Source organism: Tachyglossus aculeatus, chromosome 24, assembly GCF_015852505.1.
Source record: "Tachyglossus aculeatus isolate mTacAcu1 chromosome 24, mTacAcu1.pri, whole genome shotgun sequence".
NCBI lineage: Eukaryota > Metazoa > Chordata > Mammalia > Monotremata > Tachyglossidae > Tachyglossus > Tachyglossus aculeatus.
This window is the reverse complement of record NC_052089.1, coordinates 9080255-9103200: the sequence shown is the minus strand read 5'-3', so window position 1 is coordinate 9103200 and position 22946 is coordinate 9080255. Positions and strand designations below refer to the sequence as shown.

General features: G+C 46.3%; 1 protein-coding gene across 1 annotated transcript in view; it reads left to right on the top strand.

Annotated features, from left to right (window-relative positions):
• Nucleotides 1-13055: 13055 nt before the first annotated feature.
• The window catches only part of ALCAM (activated leukocyte cell adhesion molecule), a 52282-nt gene continuing 42391 nt past the window's right edge, over nt 13056-22946 (top strand). The window contains exons 1-3 of the mRNA XM_038766145.1: nt 13056-13195; nt 14280-14344; nt 21968-22068. Coding sequence (XP_038622073.1) covers nt 13056-13195; nt 14280-14344; nt 21968-22068 — 306 coding nt within the window. The remainder of the gene's footprint in view (nt 13196-14279; nt 14345-21967; nt 22069-22946) is intronic.

Here is a 22946-nt window from a genome sequence, read left to right as displayed (position 1 = left end):
ATTATGGATTGGCGCAGGTGCTGAGAGAGGGGTAAAAAAGGAAGCAAATCTAAATTGAGGGTGATGCAGAAGGGAGTGGGAAAAGACATCAAAGACTCATTAAGTAATTATTAATTGTATTTATTGAGCACTTACTATGTGCAAACCACTGTACTAAGTGCTTGGGAGAGTATAGTAAAACATCAGCACAGCGTGGCTGGAGAAGCAGCGTGGCTTAGTAGGAAGAGCACAGGCTTGGGAGTCAGTGGACATGGGTTCTAATCCTGGCTTCATCGCTTGTCTGCTGTGTGACCTTGAGCAAGCCACTTAACTTCTCTGTGCCTCAGTTACCTCTGCTGTAAAATGAGGATTAAGATTGTGAGCCTCATGTGGGACAGCCTGATTACCTTACATCTACCCCAGCGCTTAGAACAGTGCTTGGGAACATAGTGAGCGCTTAACAAATACCATCATCATCATTCCGTGCCCACAACGAGCTCACAGTCTAGACTTGACTTCATTAGGTGACCATTTTTTTATGGGAGATGCAAATAATTTTGAAATGCAAAAATCATGCATTTATCCTTCTTTGCGTGAACTCTTGAGACGGGGCCCCAAGTTCTAACAGCAAGAGGGACGCTTTTGAGTCACACCAAATCAATCAATCGTATTTATTGAGTGCTTACTGCGTGCAAAGCACTGTACTAAGCGCTTGGGAAGTACAAGTTGGCAACATATAGAGACAGTCCCTACCCAACAGTGGGCTCACAGTCTAAAAGAGCACCAAAGAGAGACAGCGAGAGCCTGTGAAATGTTAAGAATCCGGACTGAGCCACCTCAGTGATTTCCAAGAAGCGGGTTGGATCAAGGACAAGCGGGCACTTGTGCGAGCAGAAGCCATCTCCTGCTCTGCTGCTTCGGGGCCCTCGGGACCCCTGAACCCTGGCAGAAGGCAGGACGTGATGGTGGTCACTGATATTACAAAATCAGATCCAGGCTACGCCATCGCTGTAAACTTTAATAAGTCCCAAGTGGCGCATCAAGCTCTTCGGTGCCCAAATTCCATTGATTTATGCGAAGCTGAATGTCAGCCAAGTTTTGGCTCATTCTCTCCCTGCCTGATGACACGCTCATCGGAGGCTTCGGGTCCAAATTAGGGTACGTGGAAATTGGAATGAGCAACCCGGGCCTTCCTTCTCACTGCTTGACAAAGAACTGCAGCTGCAGAACCCCCCCAAGAAGCTGTGTGGCCTAGTGGATAGAGCACGGGGCTGGGAGCCAGTGAACCTGGGCTCGAATCCAAGCTCTGTGACCCGCCTGCCTTGTGGCCTTGGGCAAGTCACTTCCCAGTGCCTCAGTTTTCTCCTCTTCCTCCTGCTTTGACCAGGAGTCTCATGTGGGGCAAGGACTGTGTCTATTCTGATTAGCTTGTATCTATCCGGCGCTTAGAGCGGTGCTTGACACATAGGAAGCGCTGAACAAGGACCGTAAAAAAATGAAATCCCATTTCAGATGGGTCATCAGTTTGGGTGGCAACTTTTCCAGTCGAAGAGCTGGTGATTTTAGGAGAGATGGAGCCTGGGAGGGGAATAGGCTTCAAAGCGTTAGTTGGCCAGAGAGCTGTCATTTTGGGCTTTTTCAATCTATACTGGAAGCTTTCAGATCTTTACAGAGATGTGGGATTGTGCTGGGTGCAAGGACTATATTGGCTGCCCTGTGTTTTCAGAGGGCTGACCTGGGCGTCCACCATCTTCTGAGGGCTATATTGGATGCCCCCTGTGTTCAGGGGGATTTATGGGCATCTGCTCTTTTCAGGGGATTGTATTGGGTTGGCACCATTTTGGGAGAGCTCAGTTGAGCTCATGCCATGTTCTGAAGGATGTGCTGGGCTCCTCATGCTTTCCGAGAGCTGTATTGGATACCCTCTGTTTTTGGAGGGCTGTATTGAACGTCTGCCATTTTTGGACAGCTGTATTGGGTGTCCGCTGTTTTTGGAGGGCTGAACTGAGCCCTAGCCATATTCAGCGGGGCTGTACTGGACTCTTTGTTCTGAGGGTTGTACTGAACATCTGCCATATTCTGACAGCTGTATTGGACACAACCTTGGGTGCCTACTGTTTATGAACCTGCATCTGGCATGTTCAGGGGCTCCACTGGGCACCTGGCATATTTAGAAGGCTGTACTGGGGGTTCGCCAAATCCAGCGGGCTCTACTGGGCCATCCCTGTGTTCAGAGGACTATATTAGATGCCCTCCATGCCAGAGGGCTGAACTGGATAGCCGCCATTTCTGGGCACTTGAGAGGAAAGGACAAGAGTAAAACAATTTGCAATCCACTGTAAATTGTCGTGTGATGCTGTGGCTCCGTTCTCACCCTTCTCCTAGGCTGTCTCAGCTGGAGGGTTGCCCTAAGGCGATCCAGGACAGCAGAGGGATGAGGGCACACAGGTTTGGCATGGAAAAGCCCAGAATTCCTAGCCCGTGAGGTGAGCGGATCACCCATATTCGCAGCCAGCATTGCAGGAGAGGTAATAGTTTGTCAGTGCTTTTTTTTTTTTTTAAATGGTATTTAACATCAGTCAATCAGTTGCATTTATTGAGCACCTGTGGTGTGCAGAGCACTGTTCTAATGTTTGGGAGAGTAGAGTGTAATAGAATTGGTAGACCCATTGCTTGCTCACAATCGTCCACATCCCAAAGGGGGATCACGGTCTCATCTCCATTTTGCAGATGAGGGAACCGAGGCACGGAGAAGGGAAGTGGGTTGCCCAAGGTCACACAGCAGACGTGTTGGAGCTGGGATTAGAACTCAGGTCCTCTGCCTCTCGGGCCTGAACTCTTTCCACTAGGCCATGCTACTTCTCCCTGCTCTGTGGGGTTGCCTCTTAGGGTAGCCGAGCAGGGAGAGAAAGCAGTGTGGCCTATTGGATAGCACACAGGCCTGGGATTCAGAGGATCTGGGTTCAAATTCCAGCTCTGCCACTTGTCTGCTGTGTGACCTTGGCGAGTCACTTCACTTCTCTGTGCTTCAGTTATGGCGTCTGTAACATGAGGATTAAGACTGTAAGCGCCATGTGAGACAGGAACTGTGGCCAATCTAACCTTAGCGCTTAGAACAGTGTTTGACACATAGTGAGCACGTACCAAATGCCATAAAAAATAGGCTTGCTATATGCCGATTCAGGCAAAAAAAATGCATTGTTCTGTGCAAAAACTGTCTTCAGAAACGCATGCCTTCTCCACGTAGCCAAAACCATTGTGGTAGAGGTGCTGACTGGAGAAATTCACCGGGGAATTTTCTCGGGAAAGTTGCCATTTGCTAAACCTGCTGTTCAGCTCTGGTTCCCCCACTCTTTTTGAAATTGCTCTAAAACCGATTCAGAAATTTACCAACTGTAAAACAGAAAAAGCAGCGTGCTTTGTAATCTATATGGCTGTAGTTTAGGTATTTTCCCTCTGCATTTACGGTGGGCTTGGTAAGGGCCAGCGTGGGTTAATATCAAAATCCACTCTACATTAGCCAACTAGGCTTTGAAATTCGGACTCCTAACATCACAAGAGTTAATATTTGCCTTCCCTGGTCTCTGCTTATTTAGTCTCAAGCTTTGTACTAGAGTTAATATGGAAAGGCAGCCTTTCTGTTTGCCTGGCAGGTTTGTGATTTCTCACACAGGGTCTGATGTGTTTCTGCCAAGTTCCAGTATTAGCTGCCCTTTGTGTAAACAGTCACAGCCACTGTTTTTTGTAGGAGATACGAAATCTCTGGTTTTAAGACATGAAGTCAAAGAACAGTCCTTTTAGGTGCCATTGCCCAAGAAGTTGGTTAGAAACTTTAAGATTTGATGAATAGTTCTGCATTTCAAGTAAATAGTAAGCACCTAGTAAACACTTAAGAAATACAATAATGTTGTCTTCAAAATATTGTGTAGAAAAAGTGTTCATTCAAGCATATTTATTGAGCGCTTACTGTGTGCAGAGCACTGTACTAAGCGCTTATTCAGTCTGTGATCAAGAATGTTACTATCAAATCCCTTTTATAGTGTGCAACTATGTTCTAAATTTTCCTCACTAGCTCTAATAAACTGTATCTTCAGTTATTTGAGTGGAATTTCTCTAAATTATATTATAATGGCCCACGTTCTGGTACTGTGTATATTTTTAATTGCTTGTGTTCAATTCCTGCCCCGCCTGTAGTCTTTCCTAACACCACAAATGTTTCAAACCGATCAAACACACTTAAGAATAATAATAATAATAATAATCTCTGCCTTATTTCCTGGACCAAATACCCCTACGTCAGTTGAGCAGACTGAGGCGATTCTCTCATCCCTCCCTAGGTAGTTAGTAATTTACCGGTGTCCATTTATTTAGCAAAGAAATCGATGTTCATCTGACACGAGCCCTGTCTTCGTGATCTGATTATTTGAACAAATCTTTATTGCCTAATGGGGGAGACATGGGAAGCATTCTGTTTCTTATGCTCTGTCGAACCCAGAGGGAAAACAGAAAAGCACATCAAGCTGTGAATAGTGCTGCCTTGGAGTTGTCCCATGGCTACAGACGGGCTTATGGTGGTCAGGGAATGTGTCTGTTGACTGTTACACTCCCAGGCGCTTAATACAGTGCTCTGCACACAGTAAGCGCCCAGTAAATACCACCGAATGAATGGAAGGGCAACTGTCTGCACCATACTGGGCTTTGAATCAAACTACCAGCCCCAACTCTAAGATGACCTTCAGTTCTTTCCTCCGTCCACACTTTCCTTGTTTTAAGCAGGGAACGTGAACTCTGTGATATTGTTGATGACAATGATGGTGTTAGTGAAGTGTGGCTTAGTAGAAAGAGCACGGGCTTAGGAGTCAGAGGTCATGGGTTCAACTTCCGGCTCTGCCACTTGTCAGCTGTGTGACTTTGGGCAAGTCACTACACTTCTCTGTGCCTCAGTTACCTCATCTGTAAAATGGGGATTAAGACTGTGAGCCCCACGTGAGATAACCTGGTAGCATTGTATCTACCCCAGTGCTTAGAACAGTGCTTGGCTCGTAGTAAGCACTTAGGAAATACTGTCATCATTAAGTGCTTATCATCATCATCAATCGTATTTATTGAGTGCTTACTATGTGCAGAGCACTGTACTAAGCACTTGGGAAGTACAAATTGGCAACATAATTGGCAACATAAATTGGCATTGGCAAAATTGGCTTACTATATTGCCAGGCACTGCACTAAGCACCAGGGTGAATACAAGCAAATTGGGTTGGACACAGTCCCTGTCCCACCTGGGGCTCACAGTCTTCATCCCCATTTTACAGATGAAGTAACTGAGGTCCGGAGAAGTAAAGTGACTTGTTATATTTGGACTCTCCCAAGCCCTTAGTACGGTGCTCTGCACACAGTAAGCACTCAGTAAATACGATTGACTGATTCCTCCTTTGTCCTTTCTTTGGCTGTTGGGTTTGTTGATCTGCTAATTGGAGAGGGGAGGAGATGAGAGGAACATTTCAAATCTAAAACAGAGAAGAGATTCTTAAAGGAAACATCTAGTAACTCATATAACAAACAGGTCAGCCCTCCTGGAGTCACTTTTTCAATGTGGAAAAATGAGGGACTCTTGTTTCCATCAGCAGCCCCCCCGTTGTTTGCCTCTGCTCTTTTCAGCATGTTTGGTAAAGAGGAAATGCCACGTTTTTTAAGCGCCAGGGTTCTGGAGATGTGTCGATATCAGGCAGAGCAATGAGCGGGAACTCATCGTCAGAGAATTTTCCCCTTTTGACGGAAAGATGGACTGAGTGAATTAGCCCCTCTGCAGTGGGATGAACAAGAGGAATTATGGGAATGTACCATTGTCCTGAAACTCACAAACACACACACAGAGACACATACGTAGGCATGCAGGCACACATCGGGCCCCAAAGACTTCACCCTGATTAGACGACTAGGCCGCCTGTGGAGAACTTCCCGGGTGGTTATCTCAGTGGACTGTGGGCCAGGGCGGCTGGAAGGTGGCATTTGGCTCTGGGCTCTCTCGTGGCAGGAGGCCGATCGTCATGGGCTCTCGGTGAGATTGTCCCGAGACAGCAGGTAGCCTTGCTCCCCCTTTCCCTCCCTCCCCGCATCCCCAACACCCCGTCAGTGCTTCAAACCCTGCTGTCCAGCTGGGTCATGGTGACTCACGCGCCGCCTCCCAGCTGGGATGACCATTTGTCCAGCTCTGAGCTGGCCTGGCTCGGATTCAGCAGTGGACACCCTTAAGTCGATCGATTTCATGATGATGATGATGATGGTATTTGTTAAGCGCTTACTACGTGCAAAGCACTGCTCTAAGCGCTGGGGGGATACAGGGTGATCAGGTTGTCCCATGTGGGACTCACAGTCTTAATCCCCATTTTGCAGATGAGGGAACTGAGGCACAGAGAAGTGAAGTGACTTGCCCAAAGTCACACAGCTGACAATTGGCGGAGGCGGGATTTGAACCCGTGACGTCTGACTCCAAAGCCCGGGCTCTTTCCACTGAGCCACGCTGCTTCTTCATGTGAAACCCCCAGCCCTCACCCACCCGGAGTGCTTGTTTCCAAGGTCCGGGGTTCGGGAGTGGAGCTAGACTCTGGGAGGGGAGCAATATGGCTGTGGAGTGAGGGAGAGGGGACCCAGGACCCCCCACCTTCCCTTTCACCACCAAAGCCCTGCTGAAATGCTCTGATTTTCTGGACTTCTGGGCCTGGGTGGCGGAGGACCTGGGTTCTAGTCTCGCCTCCACCACTTGCCTGCTTGTGTGACCTTAGGCAAGTCTCTTAACTTCTCTGGGCCTCACTTTCCTCATCTCTAAAATGGGGACTAAATGCCTATTCTCCCTCACACTGTGATCTCCATGTGGGACAAGGATTCATTCATTCAATCGTATTTATTGAGCGCTTACTGTGTGCAGAGCACTGTACTAAGCGCTTGGGAAGTACAAGTTGGTAACATATAGAGACGGTCCCTACCCAACTCACAGTCTAGAAAGGGGAGACAGAGAACAAAACAAAACATATTAACAAAATAAAATAAATAGAATACATATGTACAAATGAAGTAAATAAATAGAGTAATAAATACATACAAACATATATACATATATACAGGGGCTGTGGGGAGGGGAAGGAGGTAAGGCGGGGGGGATGGCGAGGAGGAGGAGGGGGAGAGAAAGGAGGGGGCTCAGTCTGGGAAGGCCTCCTGGAGGAGGTGAGCCCTCAGTAGGGCTTTGAAGGGAAGAAAGAAAGGATTGTGTCTGGCCCTGTTAACTTACACCTCTCTTGGCATTTAGTAGAGTACTTGGCATATGCTAAGTGCTTAACAAATGCCACACTCATTATTTCCACAAAAGGTTCTGTATAACATTACATTGCTTAATCTGCTTTATACTTGTAGCATTTGCCTGTTACTTCCAGGTGAGCAAAGAGTCATCGGGTATATTTGAGAGTGGTGCATCTACTTCCCTCTCCCCTAAACATGGTTATCAATCAATCAGTCGTACTTGATGAGCACTTATTATGTGCAGAGCATTGTACTAAGTACTTGGGAGAGTACAATACAACAGCATTAGCTGACATTCCCTGGCCATAACATGCTTCCATTTTAGAGAGGCAGACAGATCAAATTAGATCAGTTGGTGTTATGTACTGAGCGCTTGCTGTGTGCAGCGCACTGTACTAAGTGCTTGGGAGTGTACAGCTAGGGTTACTACACACACCTCCTGCCCTCAAGGAGCATAGGTGATGCTGATCCTCATCCCTTGGACCTAAGAGAAGGGGTGGGACAGAATGATGTTGAGGTTCGGAAACTTTGAACCACACAAATAAATCTGTCGCAATGAAGAGAACTACAAACACTTGAGGAAACAAGAAACCAGGGGAAGCAGCATGGCTCAGTGGAAAGAGCATGGGCTTTGGAGTCAGAGGTCATGGGTTCAAATCCCAGCTCCGCCACTTGTCAGCTGTGTGATGTTGGGCAAGTCACTTCACTTCTCTGGGCCTCAGTTCCCTCATCTGTAAAATGGGGGTGAAGACTGTGAGCCCCTCGTGGGACAACCTGATTACCTTGTACCTACCCCAGCACTTAGAACAGTGCTTTGCACATAGTAAGCGCTTAACAAATGCCAACACTATTATTATTATTATTTATGGCCATTTCACTTTCCCAGAGACGGTTGAACCCCCCTACCCTCCCCAGCATCATCTCGTATGTCGCCTTGAGGTGGTTCCCTCGACTTCAGGAACTTTGGGTCCAATAATGTCAAGGAATCTGAACCCGAAAGAGGAATCTGCCAAATTCCTCAGGCCCCAACTCTCCGATTTTCCTTCTGGTCCTGAGAAACATGGGTGACCAAACTGCCCCCAGATCTTTAGCACCGTCTCCCCTTGTGACCAGTCAGAGATGTTGACTTTCCCCTTGACTCACAACTTTGGCCATGTTTCCCTGGGAGCGGCTGTCTTGTGAGTTAAGCATTAGACACATTCCAGTTCAGTCTCAAGGGAAATAATAATAATGGTGGCATTTGTTAAGCACTTACTCTGTGCTAAGAGCAAGAGTAGATACAGTGCAGTTAGACACAGCCTCCTGACCCACAAGGAGTTCACAGTGCAAGGAGGAGGGAAAATATGTATTTAATCTCCATTTTGCCAGTGAGGGAACGAACCTAACAGAGCAGATAAGAGGTGGAGCCAGGTCTCCCGACTGCCAGCTTTGTGCTCTTTCCACTAGGCAAGACTGCTTCTACCCCAGATAACCTCTGGATAATGTGGTGTACGGCGTTGATTTTCATTAAAACTGCTTTAGCACTAAACCTAGCCCAGATTGAGGTAACGAGTTTGATTGTTCTGACACCAGGGCTCAGAGTAACAGGTGTGTGGTTGGAGAAAGGGCCAAGTGGCTTGTTTAACTGATGTAAATATTTTATAGTGCCTTGGCACCCTGAGCTATGATGGATGATAGGCGAATTGGATACAGAGGGCCTTAGCATAAGCTTAAAAATCAGCCAACCCAAACGCAAAGGTTTTAGAGTGTAAGAAGTGAAGGTCATGAGCTGTGCCGATAGTGGATCAGATTGATGGCCCCCAGAGCCTTGGGGGGAGGCGCCAAAGGACGATGGGAAGGTTTGGGTGAGGGGGCCATTCCTTGGACAATTAACCCATGGTAGAACTGTGACTTCCTCGTTAATAATCATTAATTCCTGGCATTGTCGGTCAGTGAACAAATGGGATTTATTGAGCACTTACTGTGTGCAGAGCACTGCACTAAGTGCTTCGGAGAGCACAATGCAGTTGGTAGACATGATCCCTGACCTCAGAGAGCTTATAGTCTAATAAGGGAAACAGTTGTTAAAATGAATTTCAGGGAAAGCAAGCAACTGAGTATGAGTAAGAATGCAAGTGCCGTGAGGGTTGGAGTGGGGAAGTAGGGTGGAGGGATGATAGTATAGTCCAGGAAGGCTTCCTGGAGGAGACATGATTTTGGTTGGGCTTCGAAGATGGAGAGAATGCCAGTCTGTCGGATGTGTAGGGGGTGGGAATTCCAGGCAGAAGTGAGGGTGTCAGGAAGGGGTCAGTGGTAGATGAAGAGAAGATAAGTAGGTTGGTTTTAGAGGACTCAAGCTTTGGAGGCTGGACTGTGGGAGAGGAGCAAGGATAAGTAAGGGGGAGAGAGCCGACTGAGGCCTTGAATCCGAAGGTGAGGAGGAGGAGATGATTGGACAAGCATCAGAGGTGCTTAAGTAGTGAGGAAACACACATAGAAGGATTTTTTTTTAATTTATTTTTTTTTAGAAAAGTGATTGAGGCAGCAGCTTGAGTGAGGAAACACATAGAAGTTTTCTTTAGAAAAATGATCCATGCAGCAGCTTAAGGAGAGGGGAAACACACGTAGAATTTTTTTTAGAAAAATGATCCAGGCTGCAGATTGAAGTATGGACTGGAAAGGGGAGAGGCTGGAGACAGGGAGTGAGGAGATTAATATACTAGTCAAGGTGGGAAATGACAAGTGTGGTAGCGGTTAGGATGGAGAAAGAGCAAATTTGGGTGGTGATGTGGAGGTAGAGTTGACAAGATTTTGTGACTGAATATGAGGGTTGAAAGAGATGAGTCAAAGATAATGCCATCTCCCACTGTTGGTTTATTATCATGATCATTAGATAAGACAGTGCTGCCTAAAGGTGCTTGCTTGGTGAGGGTCAGAGGCGGGAGAGGGGAGAACCAAAGGGTATCAGAAATGATTTCGAGGCATCTCTGAACTTGTGCACTGTTAAACGAATTGGTTAGCATATACCGAGTAGGAAAATGGGATCAAGATGTCATTTGTTAGCATGAAATAATTTGTGGGAACCAAATTTAATAGTAGCCCAACTGTCTGCTTTCTGAAGACAGTGAGGATCGCCAAGAGTTTCAGAAGACCTAATTAGAGTCTTTTGTGAAATATCATGCCTGTAGTGTTGATGATAGTATTTTCATGAATACAGTGCAAATACTATTTTGGCCAGGATAATTGAAATGCATTCAGACTACTAGGCAACTTGCATAGTAAAATGCCGGTGGAAAAAAAAATAACATTATTCTCTGTTTAATCAGGCCTGGCACTCTTAAATACCAACATTTGGACATTGAGGCTGAGGGAAATATTCAGAATCTTGGAACAGAAATTTATTTGTTGTTCACATTCATTCACATTCCTTTTGATCTTATTACTAAAGGCAGGTGCCTTTTTTGTTTCTTTAAATGGTATTTGTTAAGTGCTTACTATGTGCCAGGCACAATACTGGGGTAGATACAAGCTAATCAGTTTGGACACAATCCACATCCCACGTGGGGCTCACAGCCTTAATCCCTATTTGGCAGATGTAGTAACTGAGGTACAGAGAAGTGAAGTGACTGGCCCAAGGTCACGTGGCAGGCAAGTAGCGGATTATAACCCAAGTCTTTCTGTCTCCTAGGCCCGTGCTTTATCTAGATGCAGGTGGTTGCGTGTGCTTTGAAGAGCTGAGTGTGTGAAACTAACCGAAGAGTAGGAAAATGAATGAGGTTGAGGGTGAGGCAGCTTACATTGCAAAGTAACAGAGGCTGGCCATCATTAGACCCCTCTTCTGCTAGAGAAGGGGTCTGGATCCCAACAAGAATTATCCCATTTGGATTTCCCGATGCCCCTGTCAAAGACAGAGTTGGAGCACAGGGCTGGACGTATCACGTAGCCCTCGATTCTCCTTGTGGGCCGCCATTTCCTCCTCAGGAAATGGAATTTTTCGCCCCAGATTTCTGAGGAAATATCAATCCAGCGTAGTAGCGGGAAAAATCCCCTCTCTGCTAATAGAACAATTAAAGCCTCCCATTTTGTCTGAGTCATATGGGGAGCTTCAAACCTTCCGCTAATTCAATTTGTGTAATCGATCGATCAGGTTGGTGTTTATCTGTTCTTCACAAATCTGTCTCCATCAGCGTTGATCATCTTTGATTGTAAATGATGGTGGTTGGGGAATTGGTGGTGGGCGGCGGGATGGACATACCTGTTTAACTCTGTGTGCCTGGATGGTGGGGGTTTCATTTATAAATGGGGTGGGAATCAATCCGACTACAATGCTCGTGAGAATTTGGCTTTATTCTGGCTTCTTGGATTCTGCCCATACACACCACCACCGAGCAGTTACTGTAGGCCCATTATCCAACTCCGATATTCCCTGGAGAAAGCCTTTAATAAGCAGGCACGTTACAGATGTTGTAGAACCTGTTTTCCTGTATAAGGGCTGTTGGTAATAATGGCAGTCATCCCATCCACACGAAGTGTCTCTTGCTTGCTTTTGGGGGGACTCTCCACCCCACAGCACCTATGTATATATTTATAATTCTATTTATTTATATTGATGCCTGTTTACTTGTTTTGATGTCTGCCTCCCCCCATCTAGACTGTAAGCACATTGTGGGCAGGGATTGTCTCTCTTTATTGCTGTATTGTACTCTCCAAGCACTTAATACAGTGCTCTGTACACAGTAAACGCTCAGTACATACCATTAAATGAATGAATTAATAAAACCACTCCGCCGGGGCTTCATAGACAGCTAGTAGTCAACAGCAGAGAAACAGAGGCCACTGCCTTCAAGCAATAAGAAAGGAGAGATTGTTTGTTTAAAGAGTCCTTTCACATTTTCACACCCTCACCCCACCATCGAAGCATTCCAGGGATTCTGGGACCCAGCATTTCCTCCCCGTGAAGATCTGTCCAGAAAGTTAACAAGTCCTTAGCCTTTTTTTGAAGCAAAAAAAACCTATGAGTATTGAATAATAATAATAATGATTCTGTTATTTGTTAAACTCATACTATGTGCCAAGCACTTGTCCAAAATAATCAGGTCCAAGACAGATCCTGTCCCACACTGGGCTCACAGTCTTAAGTAGGAGGAAGAGCAGGTATCAAAGCACCATTTTATAGATGAAAAAATTGAAGTGACTTGCCCAGGGTCATTCAGCAGGCAAATGGCAGAGCTGGGATCAGAAACCAGGTCTTCAGACTCCCCAAACTGCATTCTTCCCTGTCGGCTCGCTCCAATGATCCCCACTGTGGGAGAGATGTCCCCTGAATATGGTTACTTTCCAATAGTTTTCTCATGGCTGGGAATGGCCCATGTTCACATATCTGAATATCGGGGATTGAAGGTGTTTATTCCACGTCTACATTCAGGCCCATTTGGTTGGCTTGACTCCTATGGTTCCCCTGTTGCCTTGAAACTGAATTCTCCTATTGGGTTTTCCAGGCTGTATTTTTCTTCATCTTTGGCTTAATGTCTCTGTGTAGGAATACTTAAATAATTACGTATTTCTCTTAAAGTATAATGCCTTTCCACATTTTATTGCCTGCCCTGACATTTTGATAGCAGTGGTAGTAATAATAATAACTAATAAGAACGTCTCACATTTATGGAACACTTTTAGTATAGAAGGATTCTCCAGCCGTTTAGAGACTATACATACACTTCACCTCCACTGAAATGTAGCTACTTCAAGGGGGATGATGTGACAGTGATAGCAGTATAGCCCGACAGTCTTCACTCTGCGAGGCTATGAATAATTTACCCAACAAAATTGCAGGGGGAATTCTGGAAAAGGCAATTCCCCAACTATGGCTTGGCCAGGAGTCTGGGATCAACAAGCCCTTTTTTTCTCTGGTAGAAGTGGCGCTAAGGCAGGTTGAAGATGAGAGGTGATGTGGGCCCCAATTGGCCACCATGGCCTAAAGGACTTGGGAGTCAGAAGGACCTGGGTTCTAATCCCCGCTCTGCAGTCTAGAGGACAAGCTTTCAGTCTAGAGGAAGGACCTCAAGGAGCTTGCAATGTCAAAAGGGGGCCAGATACTAAAATCAATTACTAGTAGGAGAAAATGATAAGAAGGGCTGGGGAGGGTTATAAGTACTCCAAGGTCAGAAATGTTGAAGTGGTGGGTGGGGAGGGGAAGATAAGTGATTAGTCAAGGAAGGGCTCCTGGAGGAGGTGTGATTGGAGAAAGCCTTTGGGTGGCAATAATAATAATATTGGCATTTAAATGCTTTCTATGTGTCAAGCATAATCTTCATTGTCATCAGTGGTATTTATCAAACGCAGTGGTAGAGTACAATATTCCCTCTCAGGATTGCACCTGGAGAGTTTCCAGTGATCTACCAGTCTTGGCAATGGGAGGGAGAGTCAAGCAGAGGCATACCAATTCTGTTCGTAGCTTGGGTAATGGCGAGCAAGTGGCAGGCAATCTCCTACAAGTCAAAACACACCTGTGCGGGGCAGCGACGGCTTGGGAGAGAGTTGAGGGTAGAGATTCAAGTTTACCGCACACAGGAAGGCAATGGTAAACCACTTCCATATTTTTACCAAGAAAACTCTATGTGGATACACTACTAGAAGGATTGCAGATGGAGAGCAGGGCGTTCTGAGAGAGATGTGTCTGTGAAGTGGCTATGGTTTGGAGATGACTCCACAACGTAAGACAAGATAAGAGTACAATATAACAGAATTACCTCACACATTCTCCCTCACAACAAGATTACAGTCTAGAGGAGAAGCTTACAGTATAAAGAGGGGTATACAGTCTTTAGGAAAGAAACTTTCCTTTGTAGAAAGTTTCCTTCATTATGCTACGCTTACTAGTTTACCAATATATGTATAAGCCTTTCTTCCAAGATTCTGTAAGGTGTGATCTGTGGCATGAGAGAGCAGTCCATATCTAAAGCCAGTTAAGCAGTTTATTCATCACCACTCCTTAAAGTGGTTGGTTTTTGTTGGTTAAATTTTTGGAGGTTCATGTTTGTTACCTTGGCAATCCTCAGGGGCCCGAAATGTGAGTCTCCCAGGGAAAGAGAGCGTACTGCAATGAAGGGCCCACAGAGAGATCTCTTAGCTTCCTCCTGTGGAATCAGGTCTCAACTCTATTCTAAGAGCTGATTGTGCGTGGGTTTAACTGCAGTGTGAAATCCCGAGATCATGACTCTTGACATAAAAGCATAAAAGCAAGACGCTTTGCTGATTTTCATTCTCAGGGAAAAGGACAGAGATAGGGGAGTGTTCTGGCAACAAACAAAAATGGGGATTTAAGAACTCTGCACATGTTTTCCCCTCAATTTTCTGTTCCCTCCACCCTTGAAAGTTTGGATTGTGTGTAATGAGATAAAAAATTTAAGCCCTATGAGAAGCAGTGTAGCTGAATGGAAAGAGCATGAGCTGCGTGACATTGGGCAAGTCTCTTAACTTCTCTGTGCCTCAGTTACCTCATCTGCAAAATGGGGATGACGACTGTGAGCCCCACGTGGGACATCCTGATGACCTCGTATCTACCCCAGCACTTAGAACAGTGCAGTCTTCTAGACTGTGAACCCGTTGTTGGGTAGGGACCGTCTCTATATGTTGCCGATGTGTACTTCCCAAGTGCTTAGTACAGTGCTCTGCACACCAGTAAGAGCTCAATAGATATGATTGAATGAATGAATGCTTGGCACATAGTAAGCGCCTAACAAATACCATTTAAAAAAAGCCCATTTACCCTCTGGCAAATAATAATTATAATAATAATAACAAATACCACAATAATAATAATAACAATGTGTTGGGATGATTATTACTGTTGTTATTGTTATTATATTTGTTGGGCCTTTACTATGAGCCAAGTGCTGGAAGAGCTGCAAGATAGGTTAGATTCAGGCCCAGTTCCACATGGAGTTCACAGTCTAAGAGGGAGGGGGAACAAGTCCCCATTTTACAGATGTGGGAACCGAGGCACAGAGAAGTAATGTGAATTGCCTAAGGTCGCTGAGGAGGCAAGGGGCAAAGGCAGGATTAGAACCCAGGTTCCCTAACCCCCAGGCCCCTGATCTTTTCAGTAGGACACACTACTTTTCTATTGAAAAAAAACTGTGTTAGTGACCTCGGCTTACGTTTCTTGAGCTCCATCTGGTGGATTGTCTTCTGTTCCTTCGGCCCCCAGCCTCTAGAAAGTAATCAATCCTAATCATCATCATCATCAATCGTATTTATTGAGCGCTTACTGTGTGCAGAGCACTGTACTAAGCGCTTGGGAAGTACACGTTGGCAACATATAGAGACAGTCCCTACCCAACAGTGGGCTCACAGTCTAAAATGTAGTCACAAGGTTTCTACTGCATAGGGATGGGGCATGGGCCTGGTAGTCACAAGGTTTGCTGCCATTTGTCTGCTGCATGGGGTTAGGGCACGGGCCTGGTAGTCATCATCATCAATCGTATTTATTGAGCGCTTACTGTGTGCAGAGCACTGTACTAAGCGCTTGGGAAGTACACGTTGGTAACATACAGAGACAGTCCCTACCCAACAGTGGGCTCACAGTCTAAAATGTAGTCACAAGGTTTCTACTGCATAGGGATGGGGCATGGGCCTGGGAGTCACAAGGTTTGCTGCCATTTGTCTGCTGCATGGGGTTAGGGCACGGGCCTGGTAGTCATCATCATCAATCGTATTTATTGAGCGCTTACTGTGTGCAGAGCACTGTACTAAGCGCTTGGGAAGTACACGTTGGTAACATACAGAGACAGTCCCTACCCAACAGTGGGCTCACAGTCTAAAATGTAGTCACAAGGTTTCTACTGCATAGGGATGGGGCATGGGCCTGGGAGTCACAAGGTTTGCTGCCATTTGTCTGCTGCATGGGGTTAGGGCACGGGCCTGGTAGTCATCATCATCAATCGTATTTATTGAGCGCTTACTGTGTGCAGAGCACTGTACTAAGCACTTGGGAAGTACACGTTGGCAACATATAGAGACAGTCCCTACCCAACAGTGGGCTCACAGTCTAAAATGTAGTCACAAGTTTTCTGCTGCATAGGGATGGGGCACGGGCCTGGTAGTCACAAGGTTTGCTGCCATTTGTCTGCTGCATGGGGTTACGGCACGGGCCTGGTAGTTATCATCATCAATCGTATTTATTGAGCGCTTACTGTGTGCAGAGCACTGTACTAAGCACTTGGGAAGTACACGTTGGCAACATATAGAGACAGTCCCTACCCAACAGTGGGCTCACAGTCTAAAATGCAGTCACAAGGTTTCTGCTGCATAGGGATGGAGCATGGGCCTAGTAGTCACAAGGTTTGCTGCCATTTGTCTGCTGCATGGGGTTGGGGCACGGGCCTGGTAGTCATCATCATCAATCGTATTTATTGAGCGCTTACTGTGTGCAGAGCACTGTACTAAGCGCTTGGGAAGTACAAGTTGGCAACATATAGAGACAGTCCCTACCCAACAGTGGGCTCACAGTCTAAAATGTAGTCACAAGGTTTCTACTGCATAGGGATGGGGCATGGGCCTGGGAGTCACAAGGTTTGCTGCCATTTGTCTGCTGCATGGGGTTAGGGCACGGGCCTGGTAGTCATCATCATCAATCGTATTTATTGAGCGCTTACTGTGTGCAGAGCACTGTACTAAGCACTTGGGAAGTACACGTTGGCAACATATAGAGACAGTCCCTACCCAACAGTGGGCTCACAGTCTAAAATGTAGTCACAAGTTTTCTGCTGCATAGGGATGGGGCACGGGCCTGGTAGTCACAAGGTTTGCTGCCATTTGTCTGCTGCATGGGGTTACGGCACGGGCCTGGTAGTTATCATCATCAATCGTATTTATTGAGCGCTTACTGTGTGCAGAGCACTGTACTAAGCACTTGGGAAGTACACGTTGGCAACATATAGAGACAGTCCCTACCCAACAGTGGGCTCACAGTCTAAAATGCAGTCACAAGGTTTCTGCTGCATAGGGATGGAGCATGGGCCTAGTAGTCACAAGGTTTGCTGCCATTTGTCTGCTGCATGGGGTTGGGGCACGGGCCTGGTAGTCATCATCATCAATCGTATTTATTGAGCGCTTACTGTGTGCAGAGCACTGTACTAAGCGCTTGGGAAGTACAAGTTGGCAACATATAGAGACAGTCCCTACCCAACAGTGGGCTCACAGTCTAAAATGTAGTCACAAGGTTTCTACTGCATAGGGATGGGGCATGGGCCTGGGAGTCACAAGGTTTGCTGCCATTTGTCTGCTGCATGGGGTTAGGGCACGGGCCTGGTAGTCATCATCATCAATCGTATTTATTGAGCGCTTACTGTGTGCAGAGCACTGTACTAAGCGCTTGGGAAGTACACGTTGGCAACATATAGAGACAGTCCCTACCCAACAGTGGGCTTACAGTCTAAAATGTAGTCACAAGTTTTCTGCTGCATAGGGATGGGGCACGGGCCTGGTAGTCACAAGGTTTGCTGCCATTTGTCTGCTGCATGGGGTTACGGCACGGGCCTGGTAGTTATCATCATCAATCGTATTTATTGAGCGCTTACTGTGTGCAGAGCACTGTACTAAGCACTTGGGAAGTACACGTTGGCAACATATAGAGACAGTCCCTACCCAACAGTGGGCTCACAGTCTAAAATGCAGTCACAAGGTTTCTGCTGCATAGGGATGGAGCATGGGCCTAGTAGTCACAAGGTTTGCTGCCATTTGTCTGCTGCATGGGGTTGGGGCACGGGCCTGGTAGTCATCATCATCAATCGTATTTATTGAGCGCTTACTGTGTGCAGAGCACTGTACTAAGCGCTTGGGAAGTACAAGTTGGCAACATATAGAGACAGTCCCTACCCAACAGTGGGCTCACAGTCTAAAATGTAGTCACAAGGTTTCTACTGCATAGGGATGGGGCATGGGCCTGGGAGTCACAAGGTTTGCTGCCATTTGTCTGCTGCATGGGGTTAGGGCACGGGCCTGGTAGTCATCATCATCAATCGTATTTATTGAGCGCTTACTGTGTGCAGAGCACTGTACTAAGCGCTTGGGAAGTACACGTTGGCAACATATAGAGACAGTCCCTACCCAACAGTGGGCTTACAGTCTAAAATGTAGTCACAAGTTTTCTGCTGCATAGGGATGGGGCACGGGCCTGGTAGTCACAAGGTTTGCTGCCATTTGTCTGCTGCATGGGGTTACGGCACGGGCCTGGTAGTTATCATCATCAATCGTATTTATTGAGCGCTTACTGTGTGCAGAGCACTGTACTAAGCACTTGGGAAGTACACGTTGGCAACATATAGAGACAGTCCCTACCCAACAGTGGGCTCACAGTCTAAAATGCAGTCACAAGGTTTCTGCTGCATAGGGATGGAGCATGGGCCTAGTAGTCACAAGGTTTGCTGCCATTTGTCTGCTGCATGGGGTTGGGGCACGGGCCTGGTAGTCATCATCATCAATCGTATTTATTGAGCGCTTACTGTGTGCAGAGCACTGTACTAAGCGCTTGGGAAGTACAAGTTGGCAACATATAGAGACAGTCCCTACCCAACAGTGGGCTCACAGTCTAAAATGTAGTCACAAGGTTTCTACTGCATAGGGATGGGGCATGGGCCTGGGAGTCACAAGGTTTGCTGCCATTTGTCTGCTGCATGGGGTTAGGGCACGGGCCTGGTAGTCATCATCATCAATCGTATTTATTGAGCGCTTACTGTGTGCAGAGCACTGTACTAAGCGCTTGGGAAGTACACGTTGGCAACATATAGAGACAGTCCCTACCCAACAGTGGGCTCACAGTCTAAAATGTAGTCACAAGTTTTCTGCTGCATAGGGATGGGGCACGGGCCTGGTAGTCACAAGGTTTGCTGCCATTTGTCTGCTGCATGGGGTTACGGCACGGGCCTGGTAGTCATCATCATCAATCGTATTTATTGAGAGCTTACTGTGTGCAGAGCACTGTACTAAGCGCTTGGGAAGTACACGTTGGCAACATATAGAGACAGTCCCTACCCAACAGTGGGCTCACAGTCTAAAATGTAGTCACAAGGTTTCTACTGCATAGGGATGGGGCACGGGCCTGGGAGTCACAAGGTTTGCTGCCATTTGTCTGCTGCATGGGGTTAGGGCACGGGCCTGGTAGTCATCATCATCAATCGTATTTATTGAGCGCTTACTGTGTGCAGAGCACTGTACTAAGCACTTGGGAAGTACACGTTGGCAACATATAGAGACAGTCCCTACCCAACAGTGGGCTCACAGTCTAAAATGTAGTCACAAGTTTTCTGCTGCATAGGGATGGGGCACGGGCCTGGTAGTCACAAGGTTTGCTGCCATTTGTCTGCTGCATGGGGTTACGGCACGGGCCTGGTAGTTATCATCATCAATCGTATTTATTGAGCGCTTACTGTGTGCAGAGCACTGTACTAAGCACTTGGGAAGTACACGTTGGCAACATATAGAGACAGTCCCTACCCAACAGTGGGCTCACAGTCTAAAATGCAGTCACAAGGTTTCTGCTGCATAGGGATGGAGCATGGGCCTAGTAGTCACAAGGTTTGCTGCCATTTGTCTGCTGCATGGGGTTGGGGCATGGGCCTGGTAGTCATCATCATCAATCGTATTTATTGAGCGCTTACTGTGTGCAGAGCACTGTACTAAGCGCTTGGGAAGTACAAGTTGGCAACATATAGAGACAGTCCCTACCCAACAGTGGGCTCACAGTCTAAAATGCAGTCACAAGGCTTTGCTGCATAGGGATGGGGCACGGGCCTGGTAGTTATCATCATCAATCGTATTTATTGAGCGCTTACTGTGTGCAGAGCACTGTACTAAGCGCTTGGGAAGTACACGTTGGTAACATATAGAGACAGTCCCTACCCAACAGTGGGCTCACAGTCTAAAATGTAGTCACAAGTTTTCTGCTGCATAGGGATGGGGCATGGGCCTGGGAGTCACAAGGTTTGCTGCCATTTGTCTGCTGCATGGGGTTGGGGCACGGGCCTGGTAGTCATCATCATCAATCGTATTTATTGAGCGCTTACTGTGTGCAGAGCACTGTACTAAGCGCTTGGGAAGTACACGTTGGTAACATATAGAGACCGTCCCTACCCAACAGTGGGCTCACAGTCTAAAATGTAGTCACAAGTTTTCTGCTGCATAGGGATGGGGCATGGGCCTGGGAGTCACAAGGTTTGCTGCCATTTGTCTGCTGCATGGGGTTGGGGCACGGGCCTGGTAGTCATCATCATCAATCGTACTTATTGAGCGCTTACTAATCAGGCTGTGCTTAATTTTAATATATCGTAGCCCTTTTAATTGTCATAATGGAGGCAAGCCACGATGCCAGATGGGGGTTCCAATCAACCAGTCATCAGTGGCATTCATTGAGCGCTTACTGTTTGCAGAGCACTGTACTAAGCACTTGGGAAGGTACAATATGACAGAGTTGGTGGACACATTCCTTGCCCTCAATGAGGGTTCCATATTGCAATTGCCCCTCCCGCTCCAAAATCCAGTACTATAAAAATGGTGTGTTCTTGTGTCTGTTGGCATGTCAACTTAAACACATTTCACTCTATTTTCTTCCGTTATATAATAATAATGATATTTGTTAAGTGCTTACTATGCATCAGGCACCGTGCTAAATGCCGGGGTGGATTCATGCAAATCGAGTTGAACACTCTGAATTAGATTGACCAAAGTTCTTTCTATCCACCACTTGTTTATCATTTATTTATAGTATTTATTATTCATATAGTGTCTTTCTCCCTCTCTATAAGCTCATTATGGTCAGGAAATGTGTCTGTTATATTGTCGTACTGTAGTCTTTCAAGCGCTTAGTACAGTGCTCTGCACACAGTAAGTGCTCAGTAAATACAGTTGACTGACTCATGGTGGCCCCACCAGGGTGTTTGATTTTTAGTTAGCCAGAGCTAAACCCTCGATCAAACAATGAAACATTGATATTTATGATGTGCTTATTGTGTGCTGAGCACCATACTGTTTGGGAGAGTACAATACAGCAAGGGAGATCCTTAGCTTGTTCTAACCATATATCTTGCCATTATTCAGAAACAAAGATGGGATGGTGGGATTGGAATGGCCTCTCTTATTTGATGTGCGTTTTTTCTTCCCAGTTTTTTTTTTTCTGCTTTAAGTACACATGAGCTGTAGCTTCTCCTGTTGAAACTGTAGTAGCTGTTTGTTCTCAGAAGACCCCCGCAGACCACACTCGTAGGGGGTTTGCAAAGACTAAGACACTTTTGAGAAGTTGTGAATACCTTCCTGTCTTTGCTCTCTACAAAAAGCCTGGTCTCAAGCCTGGTTTCAAAGCACTTACTACAGTGCTCTGCACAGAGTAAGCGTTTGATAAACACCACTGATTGATTTGTTTCCAGGTATGAACAGCCTGTGGGATTCTGCAGCTACATGCTGATTCAATCTGGTTAATCAACCAATCAACGGTACTTATACTATGAACAGAATAAGAGCTAACACACTTTCAAAACCTTAAACATCTTTTCATTTTGAATAGCAAACCCAGTCAGTATTTTGTTCCCCGATACTAATGCCGTTCTGGTAAAACAATTTCCCTAATGGGAAGTAACCCACTTTGCCAACACTCATTTGGACCCTGCATCAGGATGTAGGAAAGGACTAACATTTTTCTCTGTTCTCTTTTTTCCCCACTCAGGCCGTGGAGTGCACACTGTAAATGCAGTGTACGGAGATACCATTAACATGCCTTGCCACCTCGAAGTACCTCAGAGTCTCATGTTTGGAAAGTGGAAATACGTAAGTGGAGCCTTCTTGGACCTCGCCGATAATGCCTTGTCAGTGCTCACAGCAGCGCTCGGCACTTAGAACAGTGCTTAGCACATATTAAACGCTTAACAAGTACTGTAATTATTATTACCTCTTCTTGGAGCAGTAAGAACCTTTCTGGGAGTGGCAGCTTCAGACTTGCCCAGATTTACCCTCTCTTCATCTCCTCCCTCTCCCCTTTCCTTCCTTCATCATCATAACAAGAATAATAATAATAGCATTTGTTAAGTGCTTACTATGTGCAAAACACTGTTCTAAGTGCTGGGGGGGTATAAGGTGATCAGGTTGTCCCACATGGGGCTCACAGTCTCAATCCCCATTTTACAGATGAGGTAACTGAGGCACAGAGAAGTTAAGTGACTTGCCCAAAGTCACACAGCTGACAAGCAGCGGAGCCGGGATTAGAACCCATAACCTCTGACTTCCAAGCCTCTTTCCACTGAGCCACACTGCTTCTTCATTCATTCATTGGTATTTATCGAGCACTTACTTTGTGCAGAGCACTGTTCTAAGTGCTTGGGAGAGTATAATCTAATAATAGACACAGTCCCTGCCCATTTCAACTTATAGTTTAGAGGGGGGAGATAGACATTAATATAAATAAATTAGATTTGTACATAAGTGCTTTGGAGCTGGGGGTGTGATGATGAATGAAAGGCACCAAGTCGGGGCGATGCAAAAGCCAGAGGGAGAAGAGGAAAAGGGGGCTTAGTCAGGGAAGGCCTCTTGGAGGAGATTCATTCAATTCATTGTCATGTTTATTGAACGCTTCCTGTCTGCAGAGCACTGTACTAAGCGCTTGGAAAGTGCAATTTGGCAACAGATAGAGACAATCCCTACCCAACAAC